The following is a 23,347-nucleotide window of genomic DNA, read 5'->3' on the forward strand; positions in this document are numbered from 1 at the left end:
CACACACACACACACACACACACACACACACACACACACACACACACACACACACACACACACACACACACACACACACACACACACACACACACACACACACACACACACACACACACACACACACACACACACACACACACACACACACACACACACACACACACACACACACACACACAGAAAGGCCCACACCCTCTAACCACTGCTCCACTGTCCTGATATGAAAACTAATCAGATCAACTGAGGCTTTTTAACTCGCACATCTTAAATATCAGCTTTATGTTACAAGTGTTACCTTTCGGATGCCGACTAAGCCACTCATCACCAGGCAGTCCTCGCGGTCCTCGTCCTCGTCCAGGTCCAGCAGGTGGCAGCTGTGTTTGTCCAGGAAGAAGCACCTGGTGCCTTCATTTCGAGGGTGGAAAGGATCTACGATGATGGGCTCAGTGCCTTTAATCTCACAGCGACAGAAGGGGCAGCCCTGACCGTCCGACTCCTGAGTGGATGCAAGGACAGTTACACTGGAGCACATACACATGCGCACACTTGAGGATGTCCCTTCAACCACCCACAGTGAGTGTGACGCTGACACACCACACACACATCTTAACTCTAATCTTGAAGCTGTACAGAGCTCTGCATCCTATATTGAATCTGCTTCCTGACTCACTGACTTCCTGCTGCCGGAGCTCTTCAGTTCTGTTCTGTTAATGACCAGATTTTGATTTGTTTTAATTGTATGTAGACATCCTTTGTTGATGATCTTAACTACATATAAATAAAAGTTAAATAGAGTGCCATTCAAATGTACAGCACAGTTGAAACTGATCAAATGTGTTTTATCAGAGACACATGAATGTGAACAACACTACAAAGTAATGACTGAAAGCAGCGCGGTTCAATTCTTTCAATGCGGTCTGGTAAGATGGCGGCACAGAAGGACGCTGCAGCTCTCAGCTCTCAGCTCCTGGAGGTCTGGCAGCGTTTTATTCTTTTCTTCTGTCTTTGTCCGAATGCTGTCCTGATGGCACAGAACAGCTGAGCTAGTAGCATTCACTGGCAATATCAGCTGCAACTCAAAGTAAAACTGCCACTTTATACCCCCGGAGAGTCAGTGAATCCCTGAGGGATCAAACTTCATCCTCCCACCACTGAAGCACCAGACGACAGCGAGGTAGAAAACAAAAGCGGGGGAAGGGGGCTAGGCTAAAAGCTTACCCCTTCCATTTAAATGTCCCAGGTCTCTTCACAGCCAGTCGCTGAACAAAGTGGACGAGGTATGGCTGTGGATTACTTCACATAGGCTGGATTACTGAGTGATGATCATCTCAGAGTCTCGGTTGGATAAAAACACCCCGAATAGCATTCAGATGTTCTCTATTGTTCTCAGTAATTTTGCTCATGTGGTTTTGATTTTGTAAAGCAAAAAATATTTTAAGGGATGCATTCTCTTCAGTTAGAAGGTTAAATATTTGTTGTGATTCCAGAATAAGTCCATTTGTTGGAAAGTGGTTAGAAATGTCTCTTGAATAAAGGACATAATGGTTGCAGACTCCTGGGACAGAATAAAGGACACAAGACAAAGTGAGGCTTCTGATCTAGTATTCAGCTCTCATGTGTCCACAGACATTCAAATATTAAAAAGCCAAAAATTACCTGCCAGGCTGTCAGACAGGAAGTACACATGAGGTGACCGCAGGGCTCAATCTTCACATCTTTGTCGTTTTCAGCGCAGATTTTGCAGAGTTGAAAGGTGGAGCCCATCTCACAGTACAGCTCATACTGCTCCTGCTCAGCCAGAGAGACGTGCTCAAGTCAAACAACACACAGGGAACAAACATGCAGAGTAGAAAGCTGAGTTCTTCAGGTTTTCAGCCACTTCCTGGCAGAGATATGCCACATACTGAATTCCACTTTGGGTAATTGAGATGGCAGATTAATGGCACTGAAATAAAACTGACCAAAAGCGTTTTGAGAAGACTGGCTGTGTCCCAATCCGAGTCCGTTACTGTAAATACAAAATGATGGCGGCACATAAAGTTCCTGATCATGGAGTCAGTGGGTGTGTCTGATGAGACAACAGGTGGTGAAGTCAGACAAGTGATCAGAGTTTATCTTCCTCATCATGCGACATGTGTCCTTGTTAACATCCAGTGAAACTCTGGAGTTTAAAACGGTTTCTCTGCAGTGGTTTCCAGTGTGTGTATGTCACACTGCTTGTCATTTGATTTGTGTCTGTCAATTGTCAACTTTTAGGAAAAGCTTTCAGGTGACGTGTGCTGAATCATGGATACCAGTATTAAAATTCTAATTAACATTTTATCAACCAGGAAGTCCCACTCACAATGTCCTCGGATGCTCTCGACCTTCCCCGAAAAAGCCCTGGCTATCGGAGAGAACTCTTGACATCATCAAGCGGCGGCATGAGACCCGGCTCCAAGGCGACCTATCAGAGTATCGGCGACTGAACCACCAGCAAAATGAGGCTATAGCCGAGGATAGGGAGAAGTTCTGGCAAGCTGAAGCTAAACACCTAGAGTCCGTTGGCCAACAACAACATGAGCCGTGTATTCATCAAGACAGCCCTGGTGAAAGATTCATAACAACTGAAGCAAACTGCCTCGTAGCTGCAGCACGACGCCACCTCGGCTGATCCCACCATCCTAACGGCCGCTAATGCTGCAGCCCCTTGTGACGCCTGCAGCACAGACCCTGTCACACCTGAGGAAGTCAGAGCCGCCCTGAAGAAACTTAACAACAGGAAAGCCCCCGGCAACTGTGCAATAACTGCTGAGATGCTAAAATCAGGCGGTGATAGCATTGTGGAGTGGCCCACCCACATTTTCCATCAGGTGTGGGAGACAGAGAGGCTTCCCAGTGACTGGACCAGAGGAGTTATCCTACCCTGGAAACGTGACAGGCTAGTCTGCAGCAACCACAGAGGCATTACCCTTCTTTCCATCCCCGGCAAGCTCTTTACTAGGATCTTGCTCACTCATGCTCTCCCAGCCATCAGAAGCAGCCGGCGTCCCCAGCAGGCTGGCTTCATGCCCAACCGCTCCACAACAGACCACATCTCCACCGTTCGTCTGCTGATAGAGAAGACCTATGAATTCCGTAAAGACCCGACATCTCTACATCGGGTTCATAGATCTGAAGGCTGCCTTTGACACCGTCTGCCATGCTTCACTGTGGAGTATTCTACAAACCCTTGGAGCACCATCTAAGATCGTTGCCCTGTTCAAGCTGCTTTACAGCAATCCACAGAGCTGTGTCCGCATTAACGGCAGAGACTCTGACTGGTTTCCCGTCTCCAGTGGCGTTCGCCAAGGCTGCGTGGCTGCTCCCGACCTCTTCAATTGCATCATTGACCATCTGATGTTCGGGGTCTGTGAGCGGGTCCCTGGAGTGTCCTTCGGCAGTTACCACCTGACTAAGCTGGAGAACGCTGACGACACCATTCTGCTCAGCACAGAGCTGAGAGACGCTCTGGATATATACAGTGAAGAAGCAGAGAAGCTCGGCCTCCTAGTGAGCTGGACGAAAACCAAGTTCATGTATGTCGGTGATGGACCGGGTCCACCTACTCTACGGCTCGGTAACAACATCGTGGAGCCCGTCAAGAACTTTGTGTATCTGGGGTCCATAGTGACAGACAACGTGGACTAAAACCAGAGATTATCCGCAGAAGAGCCCTGGCTGCATCAGCTCTGCAGTCTCTCTGGAAACCACTTTGGCAGCACCAGACCATCTCACGCAAGACGAAGCTCCTGATTTACAACTCTGCAGTACTCTCCATCCTGCTTTATGGCTCGGAGACTTGGCCCTTAAACAAGACTCTGGCTGCAAGAATCTGTGGCTTTGATAGCAGGGCTCTCAGAACCATCGAAAACATCAGGTGGACTCAGCGAGTTTCCATCAAAATACTTCGAGCCCACACGTGCCAGCCAAGAGCATCACGCCTGGCTACACAACATCGCACCCGCTGGTTCGGCCATGTCCTCCGCCTTCCTCCGGACCATCCGACGAAAGCCATTCTCCAGTTTGACCCAAGGGCCGCAGGTTGGAGACGACCACGAAGCAAACCCCGCACCCGATGGCTCGACGTCATTACGGGCGACATCCAACGACATGGAGTTGCTGTGGAGAATGCAGAGCAGCTGGCACAGGACCGTCAGCTCTGAAAAGAACTGGTTCATCTGGTAGGCTCAACGAACAGGTACTGGTACTTGTACTGGTACTGGTGATGGGGGCCTCATTGGTCCAGACAGGTTTCCTTCAGACTGGTACTGGTACTGGTGATGGAGGTCTAATTGGTCTCGACAAGTTTCCTTCAAACTGGTACTGGTGATGGGGGTCTCATTGGTCCAGACAGGTTTCCTTCAGACTGGTACTTGTACTGGTACTGGTGATGGGGGTCTCATTGGTCCAGACCGGTTTCCTTCAGACTGGTACTAGTACTTGTACTGGTACTGGTGATAGGGGTCTCATTGGTCCAGACAGGTTTCCTTCAGACTGGTACTGGTACACTGGTACTGGTGATGGGGTCTCATTGGTCCCTATGTTGGTCCCCCCCCCGAGGGAAGCAATAATTTCACTTTTTCCAAAGTGGGGGAAGGATAAATCTGAATGTGGTAATTATAGTGTTTTAAGTCAGGACTATACACTATTTACAGATACTAACCCAGAGTATAGAGGGACTGTTACCACAAGTCATCAAACAGGGTCAAATGGGATTTGAGCAATGAAGAGCCAGCTCGGTTCTGAACCAGCTGGCTCTTGACAAGGACTTTATTTGATGACCTAATCCATCATTTGCTACTTGCAAAGTGTAAACTATTGTAACCACCTATTATCAGTGTGAAACAATAACTGCTTATAAAGTCTGATGTAAAATGCTCCAGGGAGAGTATTGAGAGGAACCAGCAGGAGAGATCACATCACAATTAGCTTCTGTTCATTGACTTTCTGTTCAATCTAAAATAGAATTTCAAATCCTTCTTTTACCTTCTTTAAGTTACCTACCTGTGTCACTTTGATGTGGTCATGTGGTGTTGGCTCACACAACCCAGTGAGGTCGGGGTTGTAACTGCGACCATCCGGGAACAAGTAGCTGTCAAAAGGAACAGAAAGCCTTCTTCCACATCGACAAACTTCAAACACACCGCAAGTCTGAAATCCTGGGTCAACTGTCTCCCCTTCTGTAATAAAACTTTAGATGCCCCCATCAAATAATGACAGCTGGAGGAAGGCGTGAGCTGAACTTCCTGAAAGAAGCTTCAAACAGGACCCCCCACCCCTTGTATTAGAGTAGCCAGCTGCAGCCCCTCCTCAACATCTCAGAATCAGAATCACATTACTTAATTTGGGAAAAGGGCTTTCAAAACAGAGACTGTGCTCTGGTCTACTGTTATACATCTACAGCCTGTAGATCAGAAGTGTTTACACACAGAGAACAGGAGGAAGTGAGTGATGGTTTACGTACAAACCCTCCCTGGATCCATCGATGAGGGCCTGGAATAGCGGCTTGTTGTGAGGGATGGTCTGCAGGATGCTGCAGTCATTGGTCACATAACCGATGGCCCACTGGCCCAAACGGGTGCAACTCAGCCTGAAGATGTAACTGTGAGAGGAAAAGAGGACAAACATGCATAATGCACACACACATGCTGAAGAAAGGATGAAAACCAATGAATAAATCATGTTGAAACAAGCAGTCCAGAGGGCTGGTTCATGTCCTTCTGTCGCGACGCTTCCTGATATTTAGAGAAAAATGTGACTGTCGAAGCTCTGCTGCGATCAGAACGTGGCACCATGTGATCACATCACAAAGCATTATGGGATCGACTGGCTGAATGGGAGGATATTCTTGGTGCAGATAAATCTGCACGTCAATCAGATCACTTTAGTCAGGCAAGGCAAGGCAAGGCAAGGCAAGGCCAATGTATTTATAGGGCACCATTCAAAACACAAGGCAATTCACAGAGCTTTACAAAGAAATTTAAGAAATTAAAGAAATACATCAATAGAAGAAATGAAAGAAATGCAATAAAATAAATAATGAAGAAAAGTATAATAAATACGGTAAGAGATTTATTAAGATTACTAAGTAATATATAAGTTTACTTTAGGAATGTTTTAAGTCCTGATTTAAAAGAAGTGAGTGTGTCAGCAGTCTTCAGGTGTTCAGGAAGTTTGTTACACAGGTGAGGAGGTAGGAACTAAAAGCTGCTTCACCTTGTTTCTTCTGACTGTAGGAACAGTGAGTCAACCTCTTCCTGATGACCTCAGAGGTCTGGAGCTTTGATCTTCTACAAGTCAATCTGAGATGATTTAGGCCGAGACCTGTCAAAGCTTTCTAGAGCAGAAGGACCATTCTGAAGTCCTTTGATACACAGGCAGCCAGTGGAGAGGGTGGAGCAGGGGGGATGAGCTCCACCCTCAGTGTGGTGGTGTAATGTGCTCCAGTCTCAGTGTGGTGGTGTAATGTGCTCCATTCTCAGTGTGGTGGTGTAATGTGCTCCACCCTCAGTGTGGTGGTGTAATGTGCTCCAGTCTCAGTGTGGTGGTGTAGTGTGCTCCATTCTCAGTGTGGTGGTGTAGTGTGCTCCAGTCTCAGTGTGGTGGTGTAATGTGCTCCACCCTCAGTGTGTGGTGTAATGTGCTCCCCCCTCAGTGTGGTGGTGTAATGTGCTCCACCCTCAGTGTGGTGGTGTAATGTGTAAACACTCCGTTCCAGTGAAAATGAAAGCAGAAGAAGTTTCTCAGAACCTTGTTGCTCAGAAATCTTTTGATTCTTCAATATTGTTCAGATGGTAGGAAGCTGGTTTGGTTCTTGTCTTAATGTGGCTGTTCAATTTCAGGGTGGAGTCCAGAACTCCACCCAGATTTCTGCCTGATTTGATGTCCTGAGTGACCTGGAGTCAAGATGAGCACTGACCTTTAACCTTTCTTCTTTGGGGCCAAAAACAATGAGCTCAGTTTTCTCTGGGTTGAGTTGTAAAAAGTGCTGACTCATCACTCCATTTCATTTCTACATTTCCTCAGCCGGTATCAGGGGGCGTGGTCATTCACTGACACTGATATATAGAGCCGAGTGTCGTCTGGTAATTCTGAGAAGAGATGTTGTAATGTTCCATGATCTGAGCCAGAGGGAGCACGGAGATGTTCAATAAAAGGGCCCAAGGATGGAGCCCTGAGGAACCCCACTAGTGATTTGCTCACATTCACAATCAGCTCCTGACACAGAATAGCGGCCATCTTGCCAGGAGGATTTAAAGCCACTGAGTGCAGAGCCAGAAGTTCCAACCATTGTTCCAGTGGGTCCAGCAGGATGTTGTGGTCAACTGTGTCCAAAGCAGCACTAAGACCCAGTCAGAGTCAAAGTGAGACAGTGGACGTGTCCCTGCTCATGGAGACGTCCTCCAGCACTTTAATCAGAGTGTTTCAGTGCTCTGACCCCAATCCAGACTGGAAAACATTCAGCTCCTTGTTTTGAGGAGGAAAAGCAGGAAGTTGTGTAAAAACCACCTTTTCAATAATCTGACTTCAGAAAGCTTTGATATGGGCCTGGAGTTACTAATTCCTCAAGTATCCAGATTACTCTTTTTTAAAAGAGCTTTTAGAAGAGTTTTAGGAAAAACAGCGTCTGAAGAGAGCTGTGTACTCTGTGTCCTCTGTGTCGTACCTCTGGAGCTAGACAGTTGAAAACATGTGTAAAGATTTTGTGTGCAGAGGGTGGAGAGGGTGGAGGCTGCATGTTCTGGGTTTGAGCTGGAGAACAATGTGGGTTAGTGCTGCTCAGTCTAACAGGAGAACATCTGCCAGATTAGACAAAACATCTTTGGGTGGAGGCTCAGGGGTTCCAGTCGTAATGCCTGAGCTCCACCCACTGACTCTCAGTCTGATTGGGCTCATTTGATGGTGAAATAGGAGGGACATCATTCCAAGATGCATCTGAGAAGAGTTCAGGACGTCCTGATGGCAAGGGACTGTCTGTCTCAGTCTGTCCACCACACTAAACAAAGTACCAGCATTAGTACTGCGTTTGCTGAGAACCTCAGAGAAGAACCATTGTCTGGCCCTTTCTAATTCTAGCTTCTACATGCCAAGCCTTTCTTTAAACATGTCCTAATGAAGGTGGAGCTTAGATTGTCTTTCCTGGGCCATAACCAGTGTCTTCTTCCTCCACGGAGCTGTCCTCCTATCACACACTACTTTAGCTTTGACTGGCGCTATGGTATCAATGATGGTTCTAACTTTAGAGCTGAGGTTCTCTACAAGGTGCTTGATAGAAGCTGCAGCAGAGCTGCATGCTAGAGAATGTCTCGCTGAAGACATGCCGTGTCTTTTCATCAATGAGACCTTTTCTGATCAGCTCTGTTGTCCTTCTCCTGCTGTCAGCTGAGACAGAGACTTTAAATGAGACAAGGTCCTGGTCAGAGACACACACATCTTTCACCACAACCTCACAAATGGAAAGAACCAAGTCGAAGATGTGTCCCTGGTTGAGTGTGGACTTTGTCTCATGCTGGAAAAGTCCAACGTTTTCTAGATGTCCAGGAGTTCCTCAGCATGTTATCTTGTGGATTCTCACAGTGAAGATTAAAATCACCATTACCACAACAGAGTCCTAATCAATACATCAAGCAGACGGCAGGTGGCTCAAGTCATGAAAGAAGTTTGCATTGTATTTGGGTGGTGTGGAGATGGTTGTTCATATTGCCCAACAGGAAGAGTTGACCTGAAGAGCAACATGTTGAAAAGAGTCAAACTTTCTATACGACAGCTGTTTGCATTGATACGTGTCGTTATACAAAGAAGCTCCTCCACCTCCTTTCTCCAACACTCTGACCTCGCTGAGAAAACTGAAGGGTGGAGGAGCTCCTCCTGGTCAGCCCGGAGGAACAAGCCACCATTGGCCCAAAAATGAACATTTCAAAGAAAAATTTAACATCAAATACCTGAAAAAACCTCAAGATAACTAAAAGAGGCGTTAACCTGCAACACTCCACAAATAGAGAACCAGGGTTTCAGTCTGGGGACAGAACAGGCAATCTTCACTCTCCCCTGGATCAATGTTCTCTGTATCTGTTCATGGCTATAGCACCATGTACCGTCCTCCACTGGAGGTCTGCGGTCCGCTTTTCAATGGGATGCTGGTACAGGGAACAGGACGCTGGTAATGGGAACAGGATGCTGGTACAGGGAACAGGACACTGGTACAGTGAACAGGATGCTGGTACAGGGAACAAGATGATGGTACAGGGAACAGGACGCTGGTACAGGGAACGCTGGTACAGAGAACAGGATGCTGGTACAAGGAACAAGATGCTGGTACAGGGAACAAGATGCTGATACAGGGAACAGGACGCTGGTACAGGGAACAAGACGCTGGTGCAGGGAACTAGATGCTGGTATAGGGAACAGGACGCTGGTACAGGGAACAGGACGCTGGTACAGGGAACGCTGGTCCACCTGGACTCTGACCTCTGCCAGTTGCTGAAGTTGGAGACTTTCACACAGGCCTGGTAGAGGTTCTTCTTCGAAGCTTCCTGGAAATACCAGCCGTGGTACTATGAGTTCTCCTGAACCCCCTCCCAGTTCTTTAGTGAAGAAACACTTTTAACCCCTCCCTCCTCCATTCCAGCCCCCCCAGTCTGCTCCCTCCACCCTCAACAACAGAACCTCACTCTTCCCCCAGTTCACTCGTGCAGAAGTCACCTTCTCATACAAGTGTCCTGTAAACCCCCAACTTCCTCCTGACCTTTAACCCCAACATCCCCATGATCTTTAACATCCTCCTGACCTTTAACCCCCAACTTCCTCCTGACCTTTAACATCCTCCTGACCTTTAACCCCCAACTTCCTCCTGACCTTTAACATCCTCCTGACCTTTAACCCCAACATCATCCTGACCTTTAACATCCTCCTGACCTTTAACCCCCAACTTCCTCCTGACCTTTAACCCCAACATCATCCTGACCTTTAACATCCTCCTGACCTTTAACCCCCAACTTCCTCCTGACCTTTAACATCCTCCTGACCTTTAACCCCCAACTTCCTCCTGACCTTTAACATCCTCCTGACCTTTAACCCCAACATCATCCTGACCTTTAACTTCCTCCTGACCTTTAACATCCTCCTGACCTTTAACCCCAACATCCTCCTGACCTTTAACATCCCCCTGACCTTTAACATCCTCCTGACCTTTAACCCCAACATCCTCCTGACCTAACATCCCCCTGACCTTTAACATCCCCCTGACCTTTAACCCCCAACTTCCTCCTGACCTTTAACCCCATCCCTCTGACCTTTAACATCCCCCTGACCTTTAACCCCCAACTTCCTCCTGACCTTTAACCCCAACATCCTCCTGACCTTTAACCCCAACATCCCCGACCTTTAACATCCTCCTGACCTTTAACCCCAACATCATCCTGACCTTTAACCCCAACATCCTCCTGACTTTTAACATCCTCCTGACCTTTAACACCAACATCCTCCTGACTTTTAACATCCTTCTGACCTTTAACCCCAACATCCTCCTGACTTTTAACATCCTCCTGACCTTTAACACCAACATCCTCCTGACTTTTAACATCCTCCTGACCTTTAACCCTGAACATCCCCCTGACAGGAGGGGCCGGCTCAGCCCCGTCTAATGCCCCGCCCTACAGGGAGGGGGTGGCTCAGCCCCACCCCAACCTTCACCAAACACTGAGCATTAAAGCTCTGGACAGTACTTCTAGTCCGTACAAAGCAGAGCAGCTGGCCTCCAGTTCTTGAACCAGGCCAGCTCGTTCTTGTTTGGCAGCAAGGACAGTACTGCTCTCTGGAACCACACCAGAAGGGAACCCGTTCTGTTGCACTCCAGGAGGACTCCATGTAGGTCATGGCCAAAAGTATTCCAGAACCTTTTGAAGAGTCTGTGGTAAACCCATGGTTCCCTGGAGCTCGGCGGATGACACCTGGTTGAACTCCTCCATTGCCAGTCCTTCTTCCAGAGCAGCTGGTTCTCCTGGCCTGAGCTGTGGAAGCTGTGGACCTCATCTCAGCTGGATGGGTGGAGACTCTCCCCCCTGGGAGCTTCAGACTGGTCATCAGCTTCCTCTCTGCTGCCCACCTCTCCAGGTTGAAGAAGAAGAAGCTGCAGGAAGCGGGATCGAACCGGAGCTCCTTTAAGCCTCTCCTGCAGGAGTGAGCTCAACTCCATTCATTTCTCCCACAGCAGGGGGCAGTAGTGGTTTCTGTGTCCCTGGTTAGACCCTCCTCAATACTAGTGATCTACTGCTCTACGTTCTTAAGTTCTGTCGTTGTCCCAGCAGTGGAGTAGGAAGAGTACTGCTGACAGTAGAGTAGGAGGAGTACTGCTGAAAGAATACTAGGAGGAGTACTGCTGAATGAAGAGTAGGAGGAGTATTGCTGACAGAAGACTAGGTGGAGTACTGGTGACAGAAGAGTGAGAGGAGTACTGCTGACAGAAGAGTAAGAGGAGTACTGCTGAAAGAACACTAGGAGGAGTACTGCTGAAAGAAGAGTAGGAGGAGTATTGCTGACAGAAGAGTGAGAGGAGTACTACAGACAGAAGAGTAGGAGTACTATTGACAGAAGAGTAGGTGTCCCACTGACAGAAGAGTGAGAGGAGTACTACTGACAGAAGAGTAGGTGTACTACTGACAGAAGAGTGGGAGGAGTACTACTGACAGAAGAGTAAGAGGAGTACTACTGACAGAAGAGTGGGTGTACTGCTGACAGAAGAGTAGGAGAAGTACTGCTGAGAGAAGAGTAGGAGGAGTACTGCTGACAGAAGAGGTACGGCACGCAATGCACACGGTACGTAAAGTACAAGGTACGTAACGCACACGGTACGTAACGCACATGGTATGTAACGCACACGACATGTAAATGGCAGCACGCGTTGCGTTTACCCCCCCCTCCCCCCAGCGAAGGCCTTGAGTGCAGGAAGTCTGCGTTACCTGCCAGGCTTGTTGATGTACTTGTGCAGTCGAGCTTTCACTTCATCATAGGTGAGGAAGGCCATGTATCCGGGGTGGGTCACTGCCAGGAAGTTCCAGTTCCTCAGGATTGATCCCCACGGCTGAAAAACACCACTCAGTCTTCAGAGAATGTTACGAGGAACCACATGTAGTCACACGCTGTTCCTCAGACAGACAGATTAAGAAAAGCCTGAGCTGGAGGATATGCAAACCATGGTACTCCTTCCTTCAGAAACTAGAACGCACCTTTATCTGCTGTCCTTTCATTTATGTTAAATACTCCGGTCGTCTTTATCTTTACACATACACATCCACTTCATCCTTTCTTGTATAGGTATGTGTACTACAGCATTCTGTGATTTTTGGGGTGGGGCTTTTGTTGTTATTTTTTTATTTTTTCTCAGTTGTTTGTTCTAAAACTGAAAAGTCAATAAAAGAGAGTATTAAAAAAAGAAAGAAAAGCATGAGCGTAGACTTAGTCTAAATTATGAGGAAAAAACAGACAATCCGTACTTTGGGAAGCCAGTTTGGGCACTGTGACAGTTTCTTAGTGGTTTCCAGGTCTAATGGTCTGTGAGGCTCCAGAAACTCCCCACACACATGCACACAGTGGGCGGGGCTAAAGACAGGGCTCCATCGGACTGGATGAATATGTTGACATACAGAACTTGAAAGTTGAGTGCATGGAAACATCATTAGTCAAAATTCAAAGAGTGTTTTGTGGTACGTATGTCTTCAGAGTTGATGTTGTGAGGACGATCAATTTGATCGCTAAAACATGCTGTTATTGTCAACTGATCACCTGCAAAGCAAATTGAATGTGCAATGTACTTGTGTGTACATGACACTGATGACACTGTGTACAAGACTGAGAGGAGCTCAGCAAATGAAGCTCAGCCTGTGAATGTGAACCAGTTTCCTCAAGCAGTTTTAAACGAAATGCAGTCAGAGCTCAGAGCACGGACACTGATCACTGAGTGAAAACAAAAGTTACATATGTTACTGCGGTTCTATTTCATCGCTCCAGACTGCCAGAGGCGGTGCTTTAAGCACTGGATGATCATCCTTGTGCGTACACAAGTCGAGAATATTCTAACAACAAAGGTACTTGTGACTCTCGTGGCTCCCGTCAGTCTAAAGAGTCACGTGACACCGGAAGCTCAGTCCCTGTTCACATTCTCGCTCGCAGATTTGTATGTGTGGTTTGTCGGCACGATATTGCTGATTTCCACTATTGTCCAGTGGTTTGTTGCTTGTTGCCTGTCGTCCTGCAACCGGAGCTGCAAGTCATCTCGCGCTCCAAGGGCTGCACAAGCGGCGTTTCTACGGACTCTATAGAGTCACGTGACACCGGAAGCTCCGTCCCTTACACTTCTCGCGAGCACACAAGAATTCCGAGGGACTGAACGGTCATCGGGGATTCATAGAACCGCAGTTACATACGTAACTTTCGTTCTATTTCATCCCTCCAGACCGCCAGAGGCGATGCTTTAAGCACTGGATGACGTATCACAACAAAGTCCAGAGGAATCATCACTCAGGAAAACACCAGCCTCACCACCCAGAAGGGTGCCCAATGGTGACTGGCCAATAGAGGGCGCTCGGGCGCCGCCCCCCCACATTACCTTCAATAAGACATTCAAAAAAATAATAAAAAATATAACAATAAAATAACATTTTGAGCTGTATGTATGTATATATATTCAGACGAGCAAGATAATAATTCTATAGTTAATGATGAGTAAAGTTGTTTGGTTCATCTGTGTTTGACTGGTGACGTGTGTCCACCAGGGACACAGGTCTTTGTCCACAGACTCTGGTTGAAAGTTGGACATGTGCAGTGGCTCGTCTACAATGCAGGAGATCGGGGGATGTTGGGGAGAACCTTTCCTGAGCCCCGAGCTGAATGCAGCTGGGATGACGTCACAGCCGTCTGTCATAGTGCTGATTGACGGGTCGAGTCGCGGGAGTTGGAGAAAATAGGACAGAGACGCAAAATGGAGAGAGAGATTAGTTAATTCAGTAAAGTCACTTAAGACAACACCTTTTGAGAGGAGAACCTATCAGGAGAAGATCGATGTCAAAGACCTGATCAGCTGGACATCCTAATCCAGCAGCAGTCAAAAGACAGAGGGAGACGGTCCAGCTGGTCTTTTTCCAGGACCTGGTCCAGGAACAAAGTTGGACTAACTGCAGGTAGTGAAGCTGCTGCTTTATTCTGCCTTCCTGCCTCCCTTTCCAAACCTCAGGATCCCACCCAGCATGGACGAATACAGGTAGTACTGATTTAAAACACTATAAGACAAGGAAGCATGAACAAACTGCAATCCACATACAAAATGCACTACGACTTGCCATGTTTGGAAAAATAAACATTTCGTGTCAGCTTGATGAAGACTACAGAATAGACCTTTTTCACGACAACCAGAAGTAGCGTCTCCTGGAGCAGGTCACTTCCTGTTTGTGCCGGTCTTATTGAAAATGGACCTTATCTTTTCACCGATGCTCCTGAACTTGCCAGCTTTTTCATTGGCTGATGCAGAGGCCATCGCAGCGGCGAATACAAGAACAAATAACCTTGAACAGGGCTATAAGTTCTTCCATGAAAAATACCTCCACAGCTATCAAGGTAAGAAAAGACGGAGTTCAGTTAGCTAACCGCGGCGCTAGCTACAACATAAGATGAACATAAACATGGTGATTAAGAAGCCTCATCTAGTCTGCTAAAGTATTAGAGGTATTTATTAGAGGCATGATCTAGACTTTTAAATGATATTTTACATTCTGATATGTATTTGCTATGATAATATGGGAAAGTGATGATGATGATGATGATGCCAGATGTTCCCCTTGACCCTGCTTTGCTTCTGCAGGCTTCTCGTATCAGATACTGTGGAGGGACAGGTAGTGGTCAGAGCTCCATGCTTCAGGTCCATGAGGAACCATGAGGAACCATGAGGAACCTCACAGACTGCAGGTTGAAACAGTCAGAGAGTCGCTGGGCTCATGTTCAGTAGTTTGACTTCCTGTTCTTCAGCTGTTATAGATGAGAGCTGAAGAACTTTCATGTACGATGGACACTCCTGTATGACGGAGAGCTTACTATTCCTCTTCTGCTGCTCTGGATTCTGTTACTTGATTAAAGCTAATTAAGTTTTAACAAGTATTACTTTCTATATATGCGCTAAAAACTCTTCTCTGTTTTAGACCTCACTGGGTGTTGACAAGCTGAGTTGTTGGTTTATTCCTGTAGTTGTGCAGCTGGTAAAGGCTTTAACTACCATGTAGTTGAACTCCTTTATCAGAGTGCTCACTCCTCCCAGCTCCAGCTGCCAACGCTTCCTCCTGCACAAGTGATCTACACAGATGGAACAGACCAAGAACAAAGGTAAAAAGGAAGTGGAATTATTGTTTTCCTTTTGTAATATCATTTAGTATGTGACAATCTCCTCAGTAGTTTTGGCAACTTAAGTAAAAAACTTAATTCTCACAAATCTATCCTTCCATGTCCGACCAAATCGCTCAGCTGTCCCTTTATTTATTTATTTGTTTATTTCTTGTAAGGGGCTCCATCCTGAACCTGCCAGGGAGGTGGTGGTGGAAACAGATGTGTGCAGTCCAGCTGTACAGAGCTTACACAGGTACCATTTATTGGTTATTAATGTTTTTATGCTTGTAATGTTTTCTTTGTCATAACTTACTGTGATTATGTCACTGATGTGCTTGTAGGACCACTTCCTGATCCCGACATCCTGGCATCAGGAGAAAAAACTACGCCCACTGGAGTCCCAACCACTTAGAGCTCTCCTTTAAGATTTCCTCTCAACTTTGGAGTTGGTCCCATCCAAATGTGGTCCGGTGCCACGGGGCTCACCGACGTCCTCCCAGTGCCCACCTGATAACTCCTGCGGTGGCATCATGCGGCACCTCATGGCTCCAGACTTCCCTGCTCTTGGGGTGGATTGGTGAGTTTGGCTCGAACTTCATCAAGGAGCTCCAGAATGAGGAAGGCCTGATCTGCCAGGACTTCATCTCCTGGCTCCAGCAGAGGAGGGATTCCACTGACCCCAGTGAATTCTTTGTCAGAGATGCAGCCGGTGTACAAAGATGAAATCAATGTCACCAACCCACAAGGAGCAACTCCCATCAGCCCTTTCAGAGTGACGTGGTTCTTGTAGGCGGAGAACATTTCGGAATGCAATGTCAGGGATGATGCAGCCTCCAGACCAACTTCTGGGCCGTCCAAGATGATGCGTACGTTTGGAGAGAACTTCCGGAATCTCTCAGGCATACTGGCTTCTACCTTCTCATGACTGATCCACATGTTGATGGATGAGAAGACTATAAAAAGGTAGTTGGCCCAGGTGATGGTCACTCGGCTGACAGTAGCAACGCTCACTTGAACCACGTCAGCAATAAGCTGCTCCTTCAGGCCCACAGCCACCCTGAAGGAGAACATTAAAACTCATCAATCAGAGGCATTCTGGGGCAGCGCTGGGTTCAGGCTTCATCTCCTATTGTCTGAGCTCTGGTCCATATATGAGGCGGGATGCAGATGGAGCAATGGACTCCCAGTAGATCCGGAACCCTCTCAGAGGGGAATCTGGTGTAGAACCGGATCTGCTCATCAGAAACACCATAGTGACTAAAAAGCGTGGGAGACAAATCCACCTTTTCCAGCCTGGCTTCCAACTCCTTGATATATTCAAGAGCTTCATCTAGTGCAGCTGTGAAACCAAAAATTTTATTATATCATACATTAGTATATAGATAAGGTCTAACTATATCAACAGTCATGTTTTAGTATTAATTTTTATCTTTTATTTTCATTACTTTATTTTTCAAATGTAAAATTAAATTAAAACAGTCTTGTTTTCATTTTCACTGGTGAGCACGATTGTTTAAATTATTGAGCTCCTGTGACATTATTTCCTTGTGGATCAATACATTGTGCGAGTCGAGGTGAAGGATGTCTGGAGCCGTCAGTGATTTGCTCTCTAGATGGTATAGCTCTACACACTTTGTCTGCGTCCTGCATCGCTGCCAACGCCCGTCCATCTGATGTCGGCCTAGAAAAGGCCTTTGTGTCAGTCCAACAGGCGTGTCGCTCCTTCACGTATTCCTCCGAAGGGGGAACAGCAAAAGGCCTTGCAGTTGGTTGGCGTCTGAAGAAAGCACTAGAGGGGGCCTGTTGCACCGTTGGCACCTCGACTCCCAATCGGCTAAGGGCAGTTCTTATCGCCCCAGTCACAGATTCCGCTCCCGTGGCTTGAGAGCCCGTAGAGGTATGGGAGTTTGCCTCGGAGACTGGGGAGCTCAATTCATCATAATCCCTTCGAAATAGGATATGAGAAGCAGCCACAGACGTCACATCCTCGTCATGTGTTGCCACTTCCGGCTCCTGAGGAGTGACCACACTGCGGCCTGGCTCAGCCTGAAGGTTCTGAAGCAGAGCCTTCATCTGAGTCAGTTCTGTTGTGAGGTTGTCCACTTTACTGGACAACCTGCCAGAATCCTCCTTTCTCCTCCTCTTCCTCTGACGAGGCTGGGTCCCTGAAGAAGAGCGCTTACGGTCCGCCGGCTGGTCAGGAGGCAGCTGGCCAGAGGACATGGCGTCCATGGCAAGGCATGCGACCCTCATGGACCGGGGCAGAAAGAATCACACAGTTGGTACAGGTGTTCTCTGTGAGAGCCTCCTGAAGGTGATCCACACCGAGGCAGGAAGGACACAGGTCATGGCCATCGTCCGCCTGGAGTGGGGCCAAACAATCTCTGCAGGCCAGGCACTCCAACATTTCTTCAAAGGTGACAAAATGTATTCAACAGTACTGTTTGTAGTATTATAGTACTGCTCTAGGGAGTCAGGACAAGCTGAGAACGCCACTAGTGAGTCCAATTCAGTGAGTTTGTTTCCTATCACGGCACCGCGCTACGGCGTCAGGTCGAGTAGAGACGCCACTCGTGACTCCCAATCATGTAGGTCGAGCGCCACTCTTTCTTTTTTTTTGTCACAAAGCTGAACGCTGTGTCAAGAACCGGGTCGGCCGATCCAATACAAGTAGACCGCTGTCGCTTTTATGAAAACAAGCATGCAGCGGTAGAGAAACTACTCCGACTGAAGACGGCGTAAAATGAAAAATATGTAACAAACACCACCAACACGGCGTGTAATCACTCAAACAAGCTGAATCACGGCTTCAAATAAAGTACAATGAGCACGGAGGCTACAAGTGAAATCTACTGAGCGTAACACATCAACAAAAAACACAATGAATGGACTCACCAGGTGTAGAATGCCGACCACTAGACTCTGATGAAAAGTCCGTAGAAACGCCGCTTGTGCAGCCCTTGGAGATCGAGATGACTCGCAGCTCCGACCGCAGGTCGCAGGGCAACAGGCAACAGGCAACAGGCAACAGGCAGCAAACAACTCGACCATAGTGGAAATCAGCAATATCGTGCCGACAAACCACACATACAAACCTGCGAGCCAGAAGGTGAACAGGGACTGAGCTTCCGGTGTCACGTGACTCGATAGACTGAAGGGAGCCACCGAGAGTCACAAGTACCTTTGTTGTTAGAATATTCTCGACCTGCGTACGCACAAGGATGATCATCCAGTGCTTAAAGCACCGCCTCTGGCAGTCTGGAGCGATGAAATAGAACTCATGATCATGACCAGGAAGACAGCTACAGATCTTTGGAGGTAAACGGCTACTGTGGTATTAATTTTCTTGTATCGGGCAGAACCTGGTTGTTGGCTGGAAGTGGAATTTTTAAACCCATTTTACAGTGACGTTATAGGCATGAAAGACTCAGAGAAAGGTCCGGGTTTCATCTCTTCACACCGAGTCTTCACAGCACTGTTTTAGGCTGCGAGCCTCCAGCCGTCATGCGGACGGTCAATTTTCAAAAAAGACAGCCGAAAAAACTAGTGGTTGTTTTGCTCAAAGCCTCTACAATATGTGTTCAGTAGAACCTGGGAGGAGGAGACCTGATATGAGCAGACCCCTGTACTGAGCGGACAGCAGGCAGCCTTCCTCTCACCAAGACGCTGCTGTGACTCCTCTTAACGTTCACTCTCACTTTAACACACCAGGGAGTCAAACATCAGGCCCGTGGGCCAGAACCGGCCACAGCAGGCTCCAATCCGGACAAACCACCAAGCAAGGAGGTTATATAGGATTTATAGGAGGCTTTTTTGACATTTTACTGTATTTTGCAGCAGAATGTTTCATTAACTTCCTGTGGGCTCTCCACCTGCAGGAAGGTTCTTAATGGTGCTATGTGATCTGGGTGACGGTGCTCAGACTGACACCCCCACCACCCGGAAACGGATAAGAGGGAGAAGATGGATGGATGTTTCATTAAAATTTACTTTATGTTGAGATTGTTGTCATTTTTAGTACTAATTGTGTGACCCTGCAAAATTTCATTCAGTACACTGTGACCACAACAAAGAAATACTTTGAAGTGTAAATTAAAACGTTATTATAACAATATTTTACCAATCCAACCAGTCAAGATGAAACTGAACTGTAAGTGGCCCCTGAAGTAACATTTTATTTTGTATTTATTTTGTATACCTCTTTGTATATATCATATTCATGTATATATCTTTATATTGGTTCAGTTATGTGCTTTTATACAAGTATGTTTATTCAGTAATATATTTGGTGTTTGATTCGTTCAATATCAACTGGTCCTACAGTTTATAACAATGTAGTATATAGCAGCTCACAATGTAGTACTTAGTATTTCACAATGCAGTAGAAATCACGGTTTAAGGTCTATTTTTTCTAAACTGTTACAGGGGAGACCCTCAGACCCTCTGTGGGGGGGGCCAACACCCCTATTTTTTGCTCCATTTATCATCGTTTATAGGTATTTACTTGATTGTATTTTCTGATTGCACAGTAATATCACAAAAATATATATTTGGGTGGTGACCAGCGCCGCCCAAATATATTTTGTGCTGATGTGACTCCAGGGTTTGAATTTCATTCCTCTGGCCTTGTACAGTAATAAAGAGACACTGTCCCAGAAAGAAGCATGAGGAAAAGTAGAAGGAAGGAAGGATTCACAGGTGTTTTTACCTGAAAGAGGCGAGTGAAGATGTCGAACTCAAACACAGAGATGTAGTCGTTGCAGGTGAGGTCAATGGTGGACTTGAGGGCCATGGCCTCCAGGCCCGAGCTGATGGGATGCACTTGGTGAAGGCACTGTCGGAAGACTTTCCACGGCACTAGAGTCCTGCAACAGAGTCCAGAAACACCAGAGCTTCAGTGTCTGCTGATGAAGTCTCGTGGAACATGGAAACGACTCAAGCAGCAGTTCTCTCATCAGAAAAGGATGTTTAACAGGCTGACCACAGATTAAAGTGCTGAAGGACATTTCATTCATCTTTCACAGACAAAACAGGGTCAAAAACATTTTGGCAGACTTCCGGGGCGGGCGCAACAACGATGCGCCTGGACCATCCATACATGACGCACCGGTTTGACATCTGGCATGTTGCCAAAAGTAAGATCATTCTCTATGTACACATGCAACATGCTGGACATGTAATTTTCACCATTTGCATTCATATACATGAGCCCCGGCCAGCTCAGTAGGTAGAGCATGAGACTCTCAGTCTCAAGGTAGAGGGTTCATGTCCCACGCCGGGCGCCACCTTCCTGTGGGCTCTCCACCTGCAGGAAGGTTCTTAATGGTGCAATGTGATCTGGGTGACGGTGCTCAGACTGACACCCCCACCACCCGGAAACGGATAAGAGGGAGAAGAGAGAGGGATGGATGGATGGATGGATGGATGGATGGATGGATGGATGGATGGATGGATGGATGGATGGATGGATGGATGGATGGATGGATGGATGGATGGATGGATGGATGGATCCATATACATGTTTTCATGTACAGCTTTTGTTTACTAATGAGTGATTGTTGTTCATCATATTCGGGCATAAAGAAGAAGCTGCAAGTAGTCAGCAGGACAGCAGACGGTCCAGGATTGCCAGTGTAGTGAAGCATCTCTACTGGTCTGTTTGTGTCCACACCTGATGGAAACGGGGATCTTGTCATCACCAAGTGGATGTCAGTTCTTCAACACATGCACAATATACATGATGGGTTGGAAAGATTGCTTCCAGGATGCACACATGGTCCTCTTGTCGGCAGGGAACATCGCAAACCATGGCTCGCCCCCGGGAAGAAGCTACTTTTAATTTATTATCCTGCAACTTTTGTCAAAAGGTGTACACAATATACTGAAATTAATACACAATACTATTTTGTTTTATAAGGTACCAAAGCCTCGCAAGAGCTGGACTGGATTGTGTGCAGTCCAAGGCTGTATGCACACATCAGTCATCTGTCTCTCGTCCATCAGACATCAGGCGTCTGTCTCCGGTCCATCAGACATCAGGCGTCTCTCTCCCGTCCATCAGACATCAGGCGTCTCTCTCCCGTCCATCAGACATCAGGCGTCTGTCTCCCGTCCATCAGACATCAGGCGTCTAGCCACACAGCCGACCCTGATTTTCGGTCATATATTTTGTCAAGTAATTTCAAAGAAAGGTGGTGAAACCACCACTGTTTGGTTTCTTATATGCTTTGGGTTTATTTCCATGTTATTTTACATTGTGGAGTTCTGCAGTCAGTGAGACCTGACCATAAACAAATGGTTGTTTTGTTTTTCTTTATGTGCAGAACCATCATGGCTGCTCTGCACTTCAATGAAAACACACATAGAACACAAATGTGTTCCAAAGATGGAGCGCTGGTGTACAGTGTGCATTTTCCCAAATACAAGAAGAGTGACTACATCATCAGGAAAGTTTTGGAAAACCCCACTTTTGGTAGGTGTATCCACTATCAGAATAATTGTTTCATAAATATAATGAGTTTTAGGAGCTTTACTCAACCTCACACTAATTGGTATAACCACCTTTACATCGGTTTTTATGTCTATGCATTGCAATGTCTTTAATCCATGTTGCAGAATGTTTTAGAACTGAAGAGCATGATTGAACCATTTGTTGCGGTGAGGACTACGATGGAGACGAGACTGAGGACTGCGATGGAGACGAGACTGAGGACTGCGATGGAGACGAGGCTGAGGACTGCGATGGAGACGAGACTGAGGACTGCGATGGAGACGAGACTGAGGACTGCGATGGAGATGAGGCTGAGGACTGCGATGGAGACGAGACTGAGGACTGCGATGGAGACGAGACTGAGGACTGCGATGGAGACGAGACTGAGGACGGCGATGGAGACGAGACTGAGGACCTGTTGAGTGCTGGAGTTCAACAAGCCAGCATGGAAACCGTTTTCTGAATGAGTGAACGAATGAGTTGATGAATGAATGAATGAATGTAAATAAACCAAAACAAAGTTACAATTGTGAAAAATTCCTCTCTAATAATTTTGAGCTATAAAATAAGACCTGGTAAATAGCATTGAGCTGTAAATCAGCTTCTGAAGATCTCTGTAGTATATAACTTGTTTGCTATTGATGTTGTACATAAAATCCCCTCTTGAGGATCGGTCATGTATCTGAATCATCTAGTGTGAATCTCCACATCACTTCTGTCAGGACCCTCCCTAGTGTCAGCTGTTTGGGCTGCTCACTGTTACAATCCTGTCACAGGATCCTGTGTTTGGGTAAAATCTCTCTTGAATCAAGGTTTTGGTTCAGGCAATAAAAAGGGTCTTGATAAGTGCTCTCTATTTTCTATCTGATTCAAAGTGCTGTACTTTTCACCACTCGGGGGCTCTCTCAATCTAGAAAAGACAGGATTGTTGTAATATGCTTTATAAAGGCACAGTATTTAAATTACATTAACTGGCTGAAACTGAAGAACAATGAAGAACCAACCTGAGAACTTTACCAGCAGCCTCCACTGGATCCAAACACTCAGATCAGATGCACCTTTCACTTCTCAAACAATCCACCGAGAAATATGTAAAACTACCAATGTCCTGCACCTGACGGAATCCTGTGGAATTATATCACCACCTTGTTGTTCGTGGAACAAAGGTGACCTCCTCTCTTCCCACCAACATGTATACAGCTGCAGTCACCTTCTAATAAAACCCAATCCAGCTACACTCTGTCACCAAAACCTCTTCAACCATAGTAGAAACACACAATGATTCACCTGCCCAGATAGATTTAGTAGAAACAGACAGGTCTCAGATAGGTGTGTGCTTTTAAAGATATTAACATATCACAGTAGCTGCTCGGAGCAATTATTTTTGTTTACCATTATTTAAAGTCAATTATCTCATGTGGCAGCCCTCATTCAAATCAATGCAGTTACCCAGACAAGGTTCAAACA

General features: G+C 46.7%; 1 protein-coding gene across 2 annotated transcripts in view; it reads right to left on the bottom strand.

Annotated features, from left to right (window-relative positions):
• Window positions 1-23,347, bottom strand: part of cblb (Cbl proto-oncogene B, E3 ubiquitin protein ligase) — a 47,855-nt gene that overhangs the window by 13,833 nt on the left and 10,675 nt on the right. For both annotated transcript variants that reach the window (XM_080483463.1, XM_080483462.1), the window contains exons 6-11: window positions 20,099-20,255; window positions 11,982-12,103; window positions 5,489-5,626; window positions 5,029-5,116; window positions 1,660-1,791; window positions 299-499 (exon numbers count right to left, since the gene is read on the bottom strand). In XM_080483463.1, coding sequence (XP_080339589.1) covers window positions 299-499; window positions 1,660-1,791; window positions 5,029-5,116; window positions 5,489-5,626; window positions 11,982-12,103; window positions 20,099-20,255 — 838 coding nt within the window. The remainder of the gene's footprint in view (window positions 1-298; window positions 500-1,659; window positions 1,792-5,028; window positions 5,117-5,488; window positions 5,627-11,981; window positions 12,104-20,098; window positions 20,256-23,347) is intronic.

The sequence above is a fragment of the Lipophrys pholis genome (genome assembly GCF_963383615.2).
Source record: "Lipophrys pholis genome assembly, chromosome: 16".
NCBI classification, from domain to species: Eukaryota; Metazoa; Chordata; class Actinopteri; order Blenniiformes; family Blenniidae; genus Lipophrys; species Lipophrys pholis.